Source organism: Seriola aureovittata, chromosome 7 (genome assembly GCF_021018895.1).
Source record: "Seriola aureovittata isolate HTS-2021-v1 ecotype China chromosome 7, ASM2101889v1, whole genome shotgun sequence".
In the NCBI taxonomy this organism is placed as follows: domain Eukaryota; kingdom Metazoa; phylum Chordata; class Actinopteri; order Carangiformes; family Carangidae; genus Seriola; species Seriola aureovittata.
This window is the reverse complement of record NC_079370.1, coordinates 1,635,001-1,654,655: the sequence shown is the minus strand read 5'-3', so window position 1 is coordinate 1,654,655 and position 19,655 is coordinate 1,635,001. Positions and strand designations below refer to the sequence as shown.

The 19,655-nt window shown below is 42.5% G+C and overlaps 1 protein-coding gene across 8 annotated transcripts in view; it reads left to right on the top strand.

Moving 5' to 3' along the window:
• Positions 1-11,981, top strand: part of LOC130172345 (DNA-binding protein SATB1) — a 62,397-nt gene extending 50,416 nt beyond the window's left edge. For all 8 annotated transcript variants that reach the window (XM_056381003.1, XM_056381004.1, XM_056381009.1 and 5 more), the window contains 2 exons: positions 7,114-7,320; positions 9,233-11,981. In XM_056381003.1, coding sequence (XP_056236978.1) covers positions 7,114-7,320; positions 9,233-9,865 — 840 coding nt within the window. In that variant the 3' untranslated portion in view covers positions 9,866-11,981. The remainder of the gene's footprint in view (positions 1-7,113; positions 7,321-9,232) is intronic.
• The last annotated feature ends 7,674 nt before the right edge of the window (positions 11,982-19,655 follow it).

Here is a 19,655-nt window from a genome sequence, read left to right as displayed (position 1 = left end):
TAAATACAAGGTGGAGCATGTTTAAAAAATTGTTTAATAAGTCAGTAATCTTCTTTTCAGTAACGCGAGATAAATTAGTATTTTCTGATCTTGCAAAGCCATTTTTCCTGCACAAACCTTCTCCTCACTGGGCTCTGAAGTGAATGAAAGAATGCAAACATGATTACTTTGGGTATATAATGAATGCACAGTTCAGTAATCTTCTCCTTTCCTGCACCGAGACAAATTTCTATGTTAAGATCTCGCTAGCAGACATTTTTAGTGGAAGCCTTGTCCTGGCCGCGATCATCCCTATCACACAGTGAATGAAAGAATAAAAACATGATTACTTTGGATATATAATGAATGCACAGCTTAACCTTATGCATTCATTTACCGTGCCAGTGCTGCTACGATAATCAATGTTTCTGTTTCTATATGAACCATAAAATAATTCCTTCCCATCATGCATTGATGCTCCGACCACCAGAACGCCTCCATAGTGGAGGGTAAATTTGGATTAAGGTGTAATAGTTGACAGGCTTTTTTGGGACTTTGTCTCACCTGACCCATTATCTGCACAAAGACACTGGAATAAAGACACTGACAGACAAATAAACAGGACTTTGTGGCGTAATGGCTGCTCTATTAGGAGGGCACAGGGTTTTTTTGTCTTGCCCATCATAGCCGTGCCTCCAGTTGCCAATGCTGTTCAATTAGGCCACTGACCCCATTTCTATTGCCCTATCTTCCTCACAGTATGCCAAAGACAAATTGTACAGTCACTCATAGCAGTTCTGTTTGCATATAAAGACTTATCCCCCCCCCCCCCCCCAAAAAAAAAAAAAAAAAAAAAGATAAAGAAATCTGGCCCCCGGATTGTGCAGTCAATTATTGCTTATTGTTGCGGGAGATTCGCATATGCCCGAGCATCAGGAACGTTTCGAGACTCCTCTGTCGTCAGCAGATGGGCGTCCACCTCAGCGTAATGTATTTACAGCACAGCACACGTTTTACCTTGTGGGGTGAATGTGCTCGTGCAGCCGCTGGTTTGGCTTGCTCAGGGAGAGAAACAGGTTTGGACATACCGTGTTATCGGCTGCATTTATCTGCATAGTGTTGTTTGCCAGAGCTGGGCCTCTGCCAGGTTCAAGGAGGAGGAAAGACAATAATGCATTGTCTCCCCTCTACTTTTAGTTCTCTCCCTTGTTCAGACAGAGGAGAGGTTTGTGTCGCTGCCCTCGAATCTGCTCTGTCCTCCAACCAGTCAGCCACAACAATGGCCGCAATCATTTCTTCATCTGTGATTTTCTTTTCTTTCTTTTTTTTCTTCTTCTTCTTTTTGTTTTTTGATGTGTCACTTTAGCCTATTCACACAAATGATTCTCAATATACTCACATAGCCTGTTTCTGGGTTTGAAACCAAGCCATTAATTTTGGTCACACAGTAACCCGAGGAAGGAGGGGGAAAAAACTCAAATGGCAAATTGATGGACATCTGTTGGCTTATTTTATTTATTTATTTTTGCGGTGGCCGAGGTCAGCCTGATGGGGCTGATAACAAGCAAATGAGATTAGAGAGAAGGTGTTGGCCAGGCCGTGTGACAGTCCTCTCTGTCTGTCTGTCTGTCTGTCTATCTACTGTCCCTGTCTCACAGCAAGGGCCAGTTGTTCATCAGTGTTCCTCTTGGGCTTCCGTGTTGGGGGTGTTTGCCGCAGTAGTTTGGTGGTGAATGGGTGAATGGGTGGGTGGGTTGGGTGGTGAATACCATGCTGTTCTCTGACAGAGCAGGCCTATGCTCTCATTGGCAGCTTGTGACTGCAGCACTCACATACACGGTGTACCGCACTGCATAGCTGGATGAATCTTGCGCATGAATTCAACTATTGTGTTGCGAGGAAAATATTTTTATCAGAACACCCGGCTGCTATTTATACCAGGACCATACAATGGTCTGCTGAAGAGTTTATTACCCTTTTAATTTGGCACCTTATGACCCCAGAGTCCCACAAGCCTCTGGTCAGATCTGTGTCTGCTGTAAAACAAGAAAAGGCTGCTGGTTCTTGATTGCTAGTCCCGTTGTTTGAAACTAATTATTAATTAAGCAGTGATGACCCAGAGGCAGCGGATTATTGTGCAATATTGTCACAGGTGTGTGCCAACATAGCAAGATAATCCTATGCCTGTCGGTACTTATTGCTTCGATGAACCCGTTTGCAGCATCTGTGAGTTCAACTGAGAGATGTTTTTCACATCAAAATAAACTGCCTCCTCTCCAGTAATCTAGGTTGGGGGAGAATGCATCGGTTTACTTCAGTAGGTCGATTTAAAAGCTTATCGGCATTTGTTTCTGGTCTAAATGTCCTTAAATGTGTAGTGAATGTAAATGTGCAGTAAATGTGATTCCCGCCACAGCCTCACCAGGTTTCTCCAGCAGTTTCCTTGGGGATGTCATGCTGTGATCTGTCAAACAAACAATTCTGTCGTGCAGAAATGTTCTTTTTAAAAATAAAAAAATTAAAAAACCACTTGACAGTTACTAATATCATTAACATCACTAATATTATCAGTGTTGACTCGCAGGCCTATTAGGAGCTGTAGATTATTTCTTCTACAGAACATTTCAGTATCACACTTTGATCAAACAGTTAATGTTGTTTACTGCAGACGAGTCAAGCCTCTGTGTCATGACAGGAACTAAAGTGGTTTGTTGAACTTTTAATGAAATTGTTTTTCATTATTTGCTCAGTAAAGTTGTTTTTTTTTTTTTTTTAAAGTCTTACCTTAAAAAGCAGCTCACCCATGTCTAAGATATTAAGAAACTTTTTGTGCACTATAATGGCCTAAATTAGGGCTGTAATTATTCTGATTACAAATTGATCTGCTCTTCATTGTCATAATTAATTGATTTACTTAATCAAAGTAATTTTTTAAAAATAGCTGTAAGTATTTGCATCCTGGGTTTGTGAACATGCTTTAAGGTTTTTATTTGTGAGGGTTGCACTTTGATGAGTCTCGTTCCCTTTGAGTTCGAATGCTCTTGTTTAAAGTCACTGTGAAATTAAAGTAATATAATGTCAGATGATGATAAGTGATAACAAAGAAAGGCAGAAAATCCCCACGTCTGAGGAGTTGGAAACAGCTAATATTTGGCTTTTTTTCTCGACAATTGATTAACTTTTGACAACACATCTTCTGTCGTGTAATAGATAATAGATTACATGGTCAGTCAACCAAACGTTTCAGCACATCCTGTTTTCACCAGAGATTAAATTCTGACACAGACACAGGACAAAAAAACAAAGTTTAAATATGAGTGAAGTGATTTCTCACCACTAGGGCGGCAAACACTCACTTCTTTTATATCATTGGCTTCTGAAGTTTGTCTGACTAACATGTTAGCAAACATACTTACACATGCAGCAGCAACATGAGCATTGTGACCACTTCTAAACCAGACTGTCATTAACTTGCTGTATGTCTGTCGCTTCATGCTGGACACTCAGCTTTAACTCAGCTGGTCTGACGCTGTTTGCAGGAAGCGGCTGCATGTTGTTTTGTGCAGTTGGTTGATGAGAGGTATGAGACCTCAACCATGCAGTCTAAGTGCTGCCATCTTTGAATATATAAAACAAAATCTGTTGTATAGGTTACTGCTGTTTGATAATCATCCACCTCGTCAGTCGTAGTCTTTCTTGTAGTCTGTTTTCGACGGCCGCAGCATTTTGCAGCCACAAGTGTTAAACGGTGACATGAGAAAATTTCTTGACTGTGTTGTGAAACACATTGAGTGTATACTGTAGTCAGTGCTGGCCAGAAGCTAGGCCTGTTCTGAACTACCTGTTCTATTTATTTATAGAGAGCCCTTAATGATCTTCAACACAACACAGAGTACACTGCATTGAAGAGCCCTAGATTTTTGTTTTCTGGACCGTGTTGGAACACTTTAGCGGCAGGGGCAGCAAGTTCCATGATCCAATCAAGAGCGGTTGGTGCTTGTCAGCTGCGGTGGAGAGCCTCAACAAATTACATTAAACAATAAAGAGGAAAACAGATTTGCAACAGTATGGTAATATCAGCCGAGTGCGGGAATGTTGAACCTAAAATCCTGTTGATTTAGTCATTCTGAGGAAAGAATACTCACATATAAGTAAGTTCATACTGCTTCAAGTTTTAGAAGAACTAACTTTTATGCATTGGCTGTTTCATTTTATTAAGTTTAGTGGCAACAACTGAGTCAGAGTGTTACGTTCTCTCTCTCTCTCTCTCTCTCTTTCTGTGTCTCACCATCTCTGTCTCTCTTACCTCTCTCTCCCCCCGCTGCCTCTGGCTGGTCTGTGGAAGCAATGCAATTAGACAAACACAAACAAAGCTCTTGAAACTGCCATGGAAAATGCTGACTGTCCACTGTCCACAGAGCTGGCCAGGAGCAGCGCTAACTGCTGTTTGACATACGTCACATTAAAAAAACACCTTCTTCTGTTGGAAGCTACATGTCAGCTCAGAAACTGTAGAAATGATCAAACAACACACAGCAAAGTGGAGCGCCACACAAACGAGCACTCACACTTGTGAACTAATAACTCTGTACTTTATTTCATTAAATGGACTTCCTGGCATTGAAATGGAGTTCACGTCGTGCCTTTGTTTGATTGGCTCTGCTACTTTGGGTTTAATCCTGCTGGTTTGGGGAGTGTTTGAGTTGGATTACTCCATCGTTGGGCCGGGGTACTGTTTCCCTGGCTTTGACAAGATGGTGTGTGGTGGTTTTGTGCACGTCTGTTTGTGTTTTGTTGTGTGTGTGTGTGTGTGTGTGTGTGTGTGTGTGTGTGTGTGTGTGTGTGTGTGTGTGTGTGTTTGTGTGTGTGTGTGTGCATGTGCGTGTGTGTGTTCTCCCTCACTACCGAATCAGCTGAAACCACAGACAGCCCAACTGGAGCAGCGTCCAAATCCCTCTGCATGCAAATTAAAAACGCAACAATAAACGTGGCAAAGGAACAAGGTGGGCACGCAAGCTTGCTAGCTTTATGGCCCCCTCTTCCCGCTCTCCTCCCTGTCTCTCTCTCTCTTTATGTCTCTCTCTCTTTCTCCCCCTCTCGGCTTCCTCCAAAACCCCTCCTGGGTTTGATGTGGCTTATGGGAGGAGTTGGAACAGGGGACAACCAAACTGCTGAGTTATCTCTTGCATGCAGTGTGGCGTCGTGGCTCTGCCCTCTGTGTGTGTGCATGTGTGTGTGTCTGTGTGCGGACCAGCAGCGCGGTGTAATCCTGTGGAAATGAAAGGTGCTGCCGCGCACTGGCCGGGAGATTACAGCGCCGCTCTGTCACTCTGCCAGGATAGACTACCCGGCTGAGCGAGTAGCCCTCTGTAACACACACACACACACACACACACACACTCGCACACCTCACTGCTCCTCTTTGACGCTGCGTTTCCTCCGCGCTGGTTACACTCCCCAGCCGTCCCTCCTTCTTCATCCACTCTTGTCCCTTTACAGCTCTGTTGTAGCTTCACTACAGCTTCATCCCACCTCACCCCCCCCCCCCCCCCCCCACTCCTCTTCGCTCTCCCACACAGCTCTACAGTGTGTTATTTCCTTTCATTCTTACTCACACACACACACGCACACACACTCACACAAATTGGCCTGCTGAGGTTTGGATCGTCACGTCTGAGCCTGGGTGACCACGTCACTCATCCCCTGCAGAGCCCTTCTGTCTGTATCGCCGTGAATCCACAATTTGTCACAAACACACATTTGAATCGTGTAAGTGTGAGATGTTTCTATTAACTGTGTTTATTCAGTAACATCTCAGTCTAATGTTTTTCTCGTTCTCTCATCTACAACCTTAAACATTACTTGAATCAGACTTTTAAAAAGTAAAGTACAGAAATAAAAGAGGAGGCCGTATAGTTTGAATCTAAGGCTGCAAGTAACGACCGTTTTCATTAGTGTTTAATATTTCCATTATTTTCTTGGTTGACAGATTTTGTCTAAAAAATGATAGAAGATATTGAAAAGTGAAGATTGAAAAACTAATTAAAAATGATCTGTCTAATTTTGATTCATTCATTCATCCATTTTGTTTCAACTCTATTCATCACATTTTAATTATAAATATCTATGATTGTGTCAGATATACTCAAAATCACATTTAGGGAACAAGTCATGTTGCACGTAACATCACATCACAAAACTGTAGAAACTCATGATCATGATCAAACAGAGAGTTTTCCTGTGATTGTTGCTTTAAACAGCAACATCTTCATCACATTATAAACACACTGACAGAAGTTGGTTTTACATGAGTTGTGCTGCAGCTTCTGTGACACATAAACAATATAAAGTATAAAACATTCTGCCTCTTGTCCTGCACCTTCAGTAATCTATCAGTGTCGCACTGACTCAGCTGTCCAGGTGGCTCTCGTTGCCTTAATCACATGGAGCCTTTCAGGTTGCCGTCGTCCCATCCTCTTCCTCAGCTCTGTCTTTCATGGCCCTCTGCTGGAATGTTTCAAACATGGGAGTCACTTGCTTCCTCCCAAGGGTGCTGCTCAATATGCGAGTGTGTGTTTCTCGTCACGTTAAATTGTTCCTTCCTGCTGTGTAGCTTGACCTTGGCTAATTCTCATCTTCATCTTCAGCTGTGGCAGAGAAACACGCTAACCGCAGGTGCAGCTATTGTGAAATAATGAGGTGTTTAGTGCGTGTAGCTTTACTTTTTTATTTGGATGTGTTTTAGTGCTGGTGGTGTTTTTGCACAACAATATTTTTCATTCATTTCAGTGACTTAAATCACTTGAAATGGTGTCATGGGATCGTTTTCATCGCGGCACTTTGATGCTTCCCTCAGGAGCAACTTTGTTATGTTACTTATATCTATTTTAACACCAAAAGAAGCAGGTTTAATAATCACAGGTAAAGCACTGTCAGACTGGGTGACTGTAGGAACCAGTTTCCATACTGTCTGGTGAAAGATCTTAGAGGCAGCAGTCCAACATTAAACAACACATAATTCATTATTTTGACCTGTGCACATGTTTGAGCCTGAAGAACATGTTTTACTGACCTGTACTCTCTCTCTCTGCTGTTTCTCTCTGTCTCTCTCCCTCTCTCTACTCTTCCCTGCAGGGTTGGCTCTGCGAGCTGCTTCGCTGGAAGGAGGACCCGTCTCCGGAGAACCGGACGCTCTGGGAGAACCTCTCCATGATCCGACGCTTCCTGAGCCTCTCGCAGGCCGAACGCGACGCCATCTACGAGCAGGAGAGCAGCGCCGGGCAACAACACCACAACGAGCGGCCGACGCACCTGATGCACGTTTCCACTGACCAGCTACAGGTGAGCAAGACGGCACGAGTCCTGACACAGTGTCTTTGGCAAGACACTGAGCCTCAGCAGAGCTCAGGCATCACGTCTGTTCGGGTGTTGATGCAAACACAACAAAATGTAATGTAGATGTGTGTGTGTGTGTGTGTGTGTGTGTGTGTGTGTTTGTGTGACTTTGTTTAAAATGCACAGATTTTCTCAGAAAACACTGTTAATATGTTAAAACATAAAAACATGACCACACACGTAAACATGCTCAGATACAAACAACATATGAACAAATATGTCCTGTGCAAAAAGAAATGCACATGTTCATTTTCATAAATCTACATGTGGGAAACACATTTGAACTTTAAGGGAATTCTGACTAAATCATTAATCAATAAGTCAAGAAAATAATCAGAAACTTGTATTGCTGTGTACAGGGTGTACGTGAGACAGAAACACTCTCCTGATAACGTTCTGCTCACTGTAGTTTTGCATATTTTCCTACTTTTTACTAAAGTGCTGTATCAAAAACAAAAACCATAAATCCCCCCACCCCCCTTCATTTAATCTTAACTAATTTTCAAGGAATTTGTAATAAACAACACTTAGGAATTTTTATGAACCCTTGTTAATTAGAAACACAGCAACACTTAAAAGTTCCTACTTTTCAGCACGAGCTGGAACGATATCATTAGCCTGAACTTATTTAACAAAGCTGCTTTATAAGAGACATCTGGCAGATGAATAGAAAATAACACACAGGCTCGGTTAACGGTCGAAATATCTTAATGAAGTACAATAATACTTCTATTAAAAGTCTGAGCCACAGCTGAATGTTTGATTAGTTATTTGGTTACTTGGAGACATGGCCAGTGTTTCACAAAGGCTGCCATTTACTAGATATAAATAAGGTAATAGGATTTCTTTTTCAAATCAATTTCAGCAGCAGATATAGAATGAGGGAATTTTGTGCATACTTTGCATGCAAACAGAAACGGCTGTAGATAAATAAAATAAGATTATTTCTGATTTAATGTTGCATTTTACATTGTCCATAAGAGACCAGTGTTCAAATATTTTGTGCCTGTCCTTCACTAACGCGACACATTAGCCAAATTAGCTCACATTTGCTCAACAAGAACTATCATAGCTCAGTATATTGGTACTGTAAAATCACATCTTTGGGTGCATTTATGCAGCTGGCAAACAGAGTTCCTGTAAAGTGCTGTTTTGCAAACTTCATTATGAAACACCTATTCTACAGTGTCTGACTCAGAAATGAAAATAAAAGAGCACCCATTTTGCAGGGTCAATAGGGACCACGAGTTGCCCACTCACTCCCTCTCCAACCACACAATGAGACATTTTACGAGTAATGTGTCATGTGTTTACACTAACGGGATTCTGACGGCAGAGTGAAAGCCATCGATAGCATTCTCACACTGCGGCAAATCAGCCAGACCATCGCAACGTGAATTGTGCACAGGGAGCTTGTTTATCACTGCCTGGCAATAGAGCCTGATAAGCAGCAGAGGCTATAATAGAGAGGCCAGTTTCCCTGTGAATTCCCACTGTGTGTAGGCCTGATTGTGTCTTTGGAGTTCGTGTGTGTGTGTGTAAGTGTGTGTGTAGCTGTGTGTGTGTGTGTGTGTGTGTGTGTAGCTGTGTGTGTTGCTGATGCCTCTACCCCCACAATGAGAGACACAATCTCCCACTACCAAAAAAGGAGAAAAAAAATCATATCTGCAGAACTGATTACATTCAATGAGATATTACATGGAAAATTCCTCCAACCAAGTGCCTGTTCTATACACAGCGGGCCCATTTTTCCTCACAACTCAATTGATTTTAATGAAAGGCCTTATTAAGGCGCCGATAAGTGTTCACTGATAACATCCCCGTCTGCTTTCTCTTCCCCTTTTTTTTCCCACTGCAGGCTCAGCCGCCCCAGTCACAGCAGCAGCACCAGCACCAGCACCAGCCCTCCCTGTCCCTCCAGCACCCCTCCCAACCCCTCTTGTCCCAGCAGCCTTTGCAGCAACAGCAGCCCACCACCGGCCCCCGGTTGCCGCCGCGCCAACCCTCCACCGCTTCTCCGGCCGAGACGGAGGACGAGGGCAGCCGCGGAGGGAGCATCAAGTCCCGCACCGGCGGAGGGAAGATCTCCCTGGAGGCTCTGGGCATCCTGCAGAGCTTCATCCAGGACGTGGGCCTGTATCCCGACGAGGAGGCCATCCACACCCTGTCGGCCCAGCTGGACCTGCCCAAGCTCACCATCATCAAGTTCTTCCAGAACCAGCGCTTCTACGTCAATCACCCAGCCAAGGGGCCCAAGGAGCCCAGTAACAACAACAACAGCACCGCGGCCACCACCAACACCAACAGCAGCAGCGGCAGCAGCCCGGCCTTCGAGGAGGAGCTGACGGACTTCAGGGAGAGCGGGGAGCTGCTGAAGGAGCTGGACGAGAGCACGCAGACCAACAACACCATCTTCTCCATCAAGATCGAGGAGCAGCTGGGCCGAGGCGCCGAGGCCCAGTCAGAGTCGGAGCACGAGGCCAAGGAGTAGGACTCTCCCCGTCTGAATCCATACTGAGAGTTTTCTTGTGCACACACAGACTGATGACTGTGCTAAATGTAACGCTCTGGCCGACACAGAACCACCGCACTGCAAATAAAGAAAAGTAGTGTTTTTAATGAATACAGCGCACAGACTGTATGAGGAGTGTTTATATATACTGTATCAGACTGACAGGCTATGTGAAGTGAGTGTTCACACACTGGAAAGCCCATTTCAGACTCAAGTACTACTTTTTGGATTTTGTAAAACTTGTATTATTCACTGTAAAGACTGATGCATCATTTAAATAATCTGCACAAAAAATTATTCTAAGTATGTTGCCGTGGATATTTGCTGACTGCACTCACTCTATGTCTGTTGTTTTACACTGACTTTACTTTATCTTTTTGAGCTACTGATTATATTTAAAAAGAAAAAAAGTCCCCCTGGAGTTTGCTAGGACTTTGATAGGTGTTTACGTATGTGATGTTTAACTGGAATTTTTTAAAAAATAAAATAGCAAATGAAATCGAGGACCAAGTGGTTGACAAGGCCTTAATCATGAGGTATCAAGTCTGGAGCCTGCTGGCAGATTAGTTATTCTTTTAAAAAGCGCATAAAGTGATTATGGATCACTCCAACCTCTGGAACGTGATCACCCAGCCCAGGTGCATCTCCAAGAATAGCTCAGTCTTTACATATTTGTTAGGGAGGAAATATAAATATATATATAGACATATATTGTAACTGTAAAAAAAAAAAAAAAAATACAGTCTTAAAGAAACTATGCCAACAAATGCCTTGTACTATACGGCACTGCCGATGTTAGATTATTTTGCAAAACCTTTGTCACTGTAACTTTCTGAATTGCCACACAGTTAGAAATGTGAATTACACCATGTTTATGTTGTCCGACATTATTTATTTGCAGTTCATGCAGTGTTTTTCTGATGTAATTACTTTTTGAAAAAGTTTTATGTTGCGTAGCGCTTTTTTTAAATTCCACCGATCTTTTTTCTATTTATAAATGTAATTTCGATGGGCAGTAAAAACAAAAAGTGTCTTAAACGTTTTAAATGGAGAAATGTGCTTTAAAGGTTGCCTATAATAAGTGCTGTATGTCGAGCAACTCATGCTACAAGCTTCACGATTAATGTTGTATGCAATTTTTACTATCATGCAAATAAGCTTAGGTAAAATGACTAACCTATAGAACACCTTAGAAAGAAAAACATATGCAATCTGTGTGAAAATCGATGTCTGCGATGTGTCTTCCTTTGGTTAACAATCCAATTCAAAAAGCTATTCCTGTATAAATATCCTGTATAAAAGTGTTTCTTTTTTATGAGTTTATTTCAATGAGAACACCAGTTATTTTGTTACGACTGACTGTTTTATAAGTGTTTCTCGGTTCCTTTCTTCAGAAATGTTCTAACTAGAAGTGGTTATTGATTGTTAATTACACAATTAAACTGTTTGTATTGTACCACAGATTTCTTGGCATTAACTTGACCAGACTCTTTTGACACCAGAGAGGTTTGTTTCTTAGTTTTTTTCTTCTCTCCTCTGGAAACAAAAGATGAAACAATGTGAATTGTTTTAAAAAAAAAAAAGAAAAACCTCCTGCTGAGATCTCAACTCCAGTTACTGACTCATTCAGCCGCAGTCACTGAACACGTTATTTGTAATAACTGTAAATATCACATCTTATGAATCATTGATTGTTTATTATTGTAAATATATTTGAAGTTTGTGCAAGAGCTCACCGTGCAAAAATTGAAATCAGCGTTCTTGTCGTGCCTCTTCCTCTCGAACCGACTGTACCTGGGCTCTCCTACTGCATCTTCACGTCACCTGCTGAGTGTAACCTGGAGCACCTGTGAAACCTGAAATAAATAAATGTTGGGTGTGAACACCTGTAATAGCGAACGCCCTCCGCGGGGAGTTAAGATATAAAACAGCACAGGTGTCCTGACCTCACTGTGAACCCCAGGTGAGGCCAGGTGTCTGCACCTTTAGGAAATTACCCTCACCTGTTAACACCCTGAGATGTGTGCCAGCCGGTCTGAGCTGGCGTTCCCTTGATGTTCTGCTCTTTTCTTTTCTTTCTTTTTTTTTTTTTTTTTTTAAAAACATGAATAAAAAGCCAGAGTGTAACATTGTGTGTGTTCAGAGGGAAACGTGTCAGACGCTCTTGGTTCGGGGGGGGGGGGGGGGGGGGGGTTTCATCATTGTGTTAAAGGTGGAAAGTGAAGAGAAACACCACAAAGTAGCGAGACACCATTAAGCTTCATTATTTCCAGATTTTGACATTACAAGTGACTTATTCACTGACAAACGGAGGTGAAGGCACCAACAAACAACAGGAACTCCACCATAATACTCCTCCTCATTATCACTGTTTTCATAAGGATCAGCCATGTTTGCCTCCGCCTTAGAAAAGGTTTTTCCACACAGATGGCTAATGCTTTTCTATAACAGTGGTTCTCCGTCTTGGAGGTGGTCACAAGATTTTTTTTTGTCAAAGGATTTCTGGGAAAGAAAAAAAAAAAAAAAAAAAAAAAACCCAAAAAAACACTGTCCACAAAAATAGCTGTAGAAAAAAAAAAAGAAAAAAGTTTGCAGCAGCTTCGTTTCAGTGGATCACAAGTCGAAAAGGTTGACGATGGCTGTTTCCTCACAGCAGCAGAGCAGCTCCAGCTCTGCAGCTCCAGCGGCGGAGCTGCACCACGGGTGGGTATCATGGGTGATTGCTCAGAGAAGACTGGCAAGCGCAGAACAGTTTTTAAAAGTCTGTCTCCATTAGGCTGTTCGCTGGATCTCTACAGCATCAAACACTTCAAAGACTTTCCCAGATGTCAAAATAGAAATCATAATTAACAACAAGAATGGTGACTGATGAATCACTGACTCTCTTACCCCGGGCTTCTTATTTAAAAAAAAAAAAAAAAAAATTAGCAGGCTACACAAGATAAGTTTCTCAGAAAGCATTCAAACTGGAGATGATGCCACGTTGTGCTGCGGTGCGCCATGTTTGGGAAAGAAGAAAAAAAGCAGATACAGAATCTTCTTGTGATATTTGTAGAAAGTCTCAGTCAGAGCAAATAAAGAGTTTCCACATGAAGGTTGGTGAGGGGCCGGCTGAGGCAGGGTGGAGTCACTGAGGTTTAACTTTAACCCTCTGAGACTCACAGACACTTATTTTTAAAAGGAGGCACCCACCTGTAAGATGAAAATAGTCAGAGGATGTGAATATATAATGATAATAATAATACCACTTTATTTGTAGAGCAAGTAAAGTGTTTCACATGAGTCAATTATAAAACATCCAAACAAGTCAAAGTAAAATGTGGATGAAATTAAGACATCACACAGTGTGAGTGAGTCTGCGAGTCTGATCTCCTCTGGCAACTTGTTCCAAAGTTTAGGGGCCCTGACAGCACAGACCTGTCTCCTTTGGTTTTTCAACCTAGACCCTGGAAGCTCAGAAATAGCCTTTAGGGAGGGGCCGGCCCAAACCGGCCCAAAACAGGCCTTAAAACTAATTAAAAGAATTTTAAAATCAGTCCTAAAAATAAATGGGCAGCCAGTGAAGAGACGCTGATGTGAACACACATCAGGAGCCGAGCTGCAGCATTCAGAGCTAACTGTGGATTGATTTCTGACTGAGACAGACATATAAATAAATCATATATACAAACATTTCATATAATCCAGGCATTACTTACCACCTGTGATTAGTTCACTTTAAATGTAACAGTTTAAAGAACAAATCATGGGTGTTTGACCTTTTTAAAGTCAGATACTTTCCATGAGTGAATTGGCAGAACTGCAATATGGAAATAATTCACTTTAAACAAGTGATACTTTGAATTATCACTGATGTGTAAAGAGCATTTTAATGTTGTAGCTGGTCGACACTGATCTTATTTTATGTTTTTTCTACGTCTGTCATATGTTTGGTTTGTAAAATCTTAATCTGTAAAGTGACTGAAACTGTCAAATAAATGTAGTGTATAAGTGTCAAAAGTACAATCTCCTTTTGAAATGTGGTGAAGTAGAAATGGACATACAGGCGGTACAGTACGTCAGACGTCTTCTGCAGTAAATGTACTTAGTTACTTCTCAAACAGAGGAGACAATGAGGCACTGATGAAATACTTGAGTCAAACTTTTATGACTTATAACAACTTTAAGTTATCCCCATAATGTGCATTTCTTTCATTGCTCGGATGCACATGTGCAGGATGGACGCATTTAAAGAACGTATCCATGCTCCACTGAACACCAGCCCCCCAGGGTGCTCATGGAGACGTCAATCAACTGTGCACATTAACACTTCACAGGCCACTAGAAGGAAACAGGAGTTTGAAGCTCTACGAATGCAGATGATGAGTGTGCATCGTATTATTTCTCCCCAGTTTGTGCTGTAGCTAACAGCTAACAGCTAACAGCTAACATCTGGTCTGCAGCTCGCAGCTCTGCAGGCCTGGAGAGCGTGGGGCTGATGGGTAAACCCTGAGAGGTACGGATCACAGCTTCACTCAGTCCCGCTCAGTTCTCTGTTGCATAATCCGTCGCATGTGATGCTTGAGCCAGTATCAGCACTCATCAGCTTAATGTACAACATTCAACAGTTAGTTAAAAAAATTTTACAGCATCATGAGGACGTATAATTTTATCACCAGCAGCTGAGGAGGAACTGACCATATAACTCCTATTAACAAAAAAAAAATAAAAAAATAAGGGAAAAATACAAGTCAGCACAAATTCTGTGGAAAGTTGACATGACATAAAACACAAATCCAAGAAATACCAGGTCAAACTTTTTGTTCTGGACGGGAACATTTGTCCCAAACTGAGGTGACAAGTATAAACTTCCCAAGAACTGAGGGACAGACTTCAGGGCTGCAGACCAATCCAAGGCCTCAACCAGCTGGGCATCAGCACAACCATCCACCACTCACCTGACAGACTCCTCCCATCTACTTTTTGTGTTTATTTTGATCTGAGTCGGCAGCAACAGTATAAACCAGGTTTGTTGATGAAATGTAGTTGTTTCTTGGTTTTTACTGTCACTCTGAAGCACAACAGTCTGCAGGTGCTTTGAGTTTCCTTCCCTCCATTTTTCTTCCTCACTTTCTTTTAGCAGAAACATTTCCTCAGCTGTTAGTGTTGTAACCTCATTTACTCTTAACCCCGGTGACCTGTGGCCTCCTCCGGCCGTGGCCACAACAACGAGTGGAGGCACCTGGATGTAAACTATGTAAAGCTGCTCTCGTGAGGCAGTGTTGGTTTTTATTGTTGAATATTGAATCGTATGCTTGAAATCCACTGCAGCTGTATGTTAGTGGCCATTGTACAAATCTTCGGTCGTTAAAGTACAAAAATGAAAGAAATTAGAAAATTCCTCACACTGACGCCTCCTGGTGGTGATACCAGGAATGTCCCAGCTCTTGAATGCAAAGCGTACTTGCATCAATTTTTCACAGATATTCTTAACACGGATATTGTGACTCTCTGAACGCGCTGCAACGCAAAGCGAAGTTAAGTCTCTTTGTCTCTAAGACGTTGCGTTGAAGGACCGCAGGAAACTTACAACTCACCAGCGACCTGAAAAACGGATCGTTTGAAAGTTGCAAAAATGATGACGTTATGCAAAGACGGCCTGAAATCAGCCTGGAAGATATTTCATGACACAAAGCTCAGCACAAAGTCAAGATTGGAGTAAGTCGTAGGTCGCTTAGTTACACAATGTTTTTGTTTTGTTGTTTCTTTTGTTAGTTTCTTGTTTCTTGCCTGTTAGAAACAGCAACGAGTGAGACGTAGCGCGGATGTTGCACTGTTCATGGTTTGGTTAAATGTTCCACATATATCCATGTAATTGTAGGTAACTGGCTGCTGTGCAGTTCAAAATAAATGATCATGTTCCCTGTAAATGCATCAGTTTCTCCCTTCAGCCATGACACTGTGGATAAAGAACCACGGCAGTGTCAGTTCCACGCTCTTACCCATAATCCTATGCAAGACCACAAATGGCTGTTACCTCTCTCTTGTCTCTGGCTGTAAACACAAACCCTGACACATCACAGCGCGCACCCGCAGCCTTTAAAGGCCTGCGCTAGATTTATTGGGCAGCACCTTCGTTATGTTTCTGCTACGTTTAGCTCCAGATTAATAGGGACGTTACACTCAGGTTGCTGCAGCACAACATTGGCAGGTCTGGCTCATGCAGGGGAGTCCTCAGTGCCTACCCATGAGCCCTTGGGACTGCGCAGTAAATCAAACAGGAAATGCAGCAGAAAGCCTAATAAAGTTATTCTAATGATAGCAATCTCGGCGGGATCACCCCAACGTAAATCAGAAACTTTTCTCTCTCTCTCCTCTGAGCTCAGCTGCTTGGTAAAAGCCAAACATTTTCAAAATAAGAAGAAAAAAAAAAAAAAAACATGGTTTCCAAATGTGGAGAAGCGGAAACAGAAGGTTAGAGGTGTGGAAATTAATAACATTAATCACAGAGTTGCTTTCTCCCCTCCTCTCCTGCTCTTTGCCTTCCGGTTTTGAGGAGACAAGATTAAACATGAACCAACTCTGGGGGGATTGAAACCGTCTTTCTGATCACATTAATTCAGCAACATCATGCTCACATGAATATGGATGCTGATTTCTGGAAAAAAAAAAAGTGTCTTATGCTGATTAATTTTATTAACACGTTCTAATTTTTCAGTATGATGCCCAACACCCTCAGTCAGGTAAGTGCAGCACCAACAGGCCTGATCGCAGCTGAACGCTTGCAGACGACACCTTTGAGCTCGCTGGGGTCTGGGGGCTGGTTTCAAACCGCTTTCACATTCCAGGTCTTGTATTTATGTTTTCGGGGGGGGGGGGGCGACACCTCTGGCTGCCCTTTTTTTATTTCGCTCCTCGCTCTCAGACATAACAGCTTTTGTTTGAAGTTGGGAGGCAGACGCAACAGCGCCGCCGTGGCTCCACGGAGCGCAGACCTTTAACCTCTGTTTACAGTTCGAGTAGCTCAGGCATGATGTTGTGAGACGGACGGATGGATCCACCGAGCTTCTGTTATCTTCAAAAGTCTGCACCACAGCCTCCCGTCCGTTCAGCCGACCACGTGTTTAAAGACACTGAAGCAGATTTATAGATCTTCTTTTTGTTTCAGACTGAAAAGAAGGTTCCAATACATTTTACAAAGCACGAACATTATGAAAACGATGTTGGTTTGAGGATAGAGAAAGAAAAATCAGTCCACAACCAGCTAAAATATTGATAAATGTTGGTTTTGCTGCTTTCTTTCTCTGATGGTAAGGAATTATAAATACTGACTGTGCAGAGTGAAAAAAAAAAAACTTAGTGTGAAAATCATCTCATCTCTATTTATTGAGCCTGCGGCCTGTTGTTCATTTTCTAGGAATTTAGCTGAAGTGGCCTCTTGTTATCTGAAGTACTAATTGAACCCATTTTCCTTTTCTAAACCTGTCTTACCACTTTCATTTTAAAGCAATAACTCGTGGATGAACAACACCACTCAGCACATGCCACTTGTCACAATGGTTCCACTTATGCATTGACCAAAACAGACTCAACAGTGAAAGTTGCATCACAGATTTTTCAGGCCGCCGCCGCGTCAAAGTGCCTCGCCACTTATCAGTCTGAATTGTGTTTAATATATTCAGTTTCAGGCTGGTTTGTTTTTTAACTGAGAGTATGTCAGCGGATAAACTGATGGATTTTAGGTATGAGCGTTTTCACCGAACTTGGCGGTTTTTGACTTTTTCCGCAAACCCGGAGGTTTTCACACCGAGACTGTTCCAAAGAAAAAAACCAATTCCCAAACAAGAAATTTAAAAAAAAAAGAGAATCCCACTCACTCCTTGTCTTTGATATTCCTAAATGTCCTTAAACCATGTAGAACCTTTGCAATATTTGAACCTTATTGAACTTAATTCAGTGGATTTAAGTAAAGCGCGCTCGCAGCTGTGTCACTGTTTGTAGATGTGAGTTGTGATCTTTCAATCATGGGGATGCTGATCCAGGAGAAGTTGCCGCTTCCTGGTCGGCAATCTGTATGGGAGCTGAGGTACGGGTACTTCATTCAGGCTCTTCCTTCCTCTGATCATAATTGCACAGTGACAGATGGGCAATGGTGGCGCGCACAAGTATACAGCATGCATAGAAATGTGCTCATAGCTCCGAACAGAAACAGCTTTAAAGCAGTCAGGTGTTTTTTTTTTTTTATTTTATTTTGACACCTCGCGCCTACGTAACACCTACCTCTTCACAACCTGGACGGAGCTGCATAAAAATGGTCGTAAGTTCCAGGAAAGATCCAAGTTTGAGATGTGAATAGCTGTAAATCTTTGCTGTTACAGGTGTATGAGGGAAATTATGGCCATTTTTTGAATCAGGGAGCTTCTCTACCAAGATAATGGAGCAGTTGCGAGGCCTCTCGCCACCTTTCCCTCCTCGACAAGTAAAGCATCAAGAGAACGGAGGGAGAACGGAGAAGAAGCAGTTAAACTGCCTTAACAGCTGTGCAGGGTATGAATAACTCGTTAGCTGTGTGCATTTTAAGTCATCAAATCCCGAACCCCCTCACCTACCCCTCATTTGCAAAGGGGACAGGAGGGAGGTGCTAATTAAAGTGATAAAGAGAACAAATCTTATCAAATCTGGTGCTGGGGTTTTTTTTTCTGAGAGTGGGGTGGAGGTGTTGGTGTGTGTGGAGAAAAAAAATCTCCACGGTTACATCTGTATTCTCAAACACTCAGAGAAGGTGCTATTTCATGTTTAATTAATTAAACAGTCTCTTTAACTGTATCTTGACAAATGTGATGCCAATTAGATAGTGAGGAGAAATTGTTTATTGCTAATTAATGGTTGATTTCAGGGGAAAAGAAGTTAAATCCTCTGGTATCATAGCTTTTCCTCAACTGTTACAATGCATAAATGAGCATCTACCTCCTCATGTGGTGCAACTCAACTTCCTGCTGGAGGAACTAAAGACACGAGCTTGAGGTTTTCTTCTCTCTGATTCCTGCAAAAAACCAAACCTCCTCAACTCTGCCTGATTAACTGGTCGGTTCATCTTTAGAAACTCAGACATTTACAGTGATACCACGTACTTCAGACTGGATCTGGGATATGCAGCCAGAACAACAACTGTCGATGTAACTTCAACAAGAGTTTGTTTCAAGCAGGAAATGATGTGATATTGTCACAGTGCGAAACATAGAGACTTCATGGGAATTTTAAGAGGACGAAACAGTTGGACTGAGCTGGATTAACTTTAACTGCAGCCGGGTTCAGGGTTACGTTTGGTGTTGTTCGCTCCAGACTAGAGATCTTCACAGGTCCACCCCGACCTGGGAGCTGTGTGGTTTCGGAGCCACGTTTCCTATGGTCAAACAGGTCCAGGTCTCAAGTCCAAGGTGCGTCTGTATGAGGATCTGCATGAGAAAGCAGGTCCTGGACACATTCAGACGAGTTCCAACTGGACCATGGAGCTCAGGCCTGGCATGTCTCGGTTCTGTATGGGTCTGGATCCAAGGTGAATGCGGGTCGAGTAACAGACCGGCCTGAGTTGCAACACTCGAGACACCAGATGAGAATCGGTCGGATGAAATCCCGTCATGAGATTCTTTTAATGACACTGATGACGTAAATACACGGTGGTGACTTAATGTTGAGCCGAGTTCAGGCAACATGGCTGCAGCTGCAGAGATGCTGTTGAGATTGAGGCATTAAAGCGACGTAAAGTTTGAATCCTGACGTGAGAAAACAA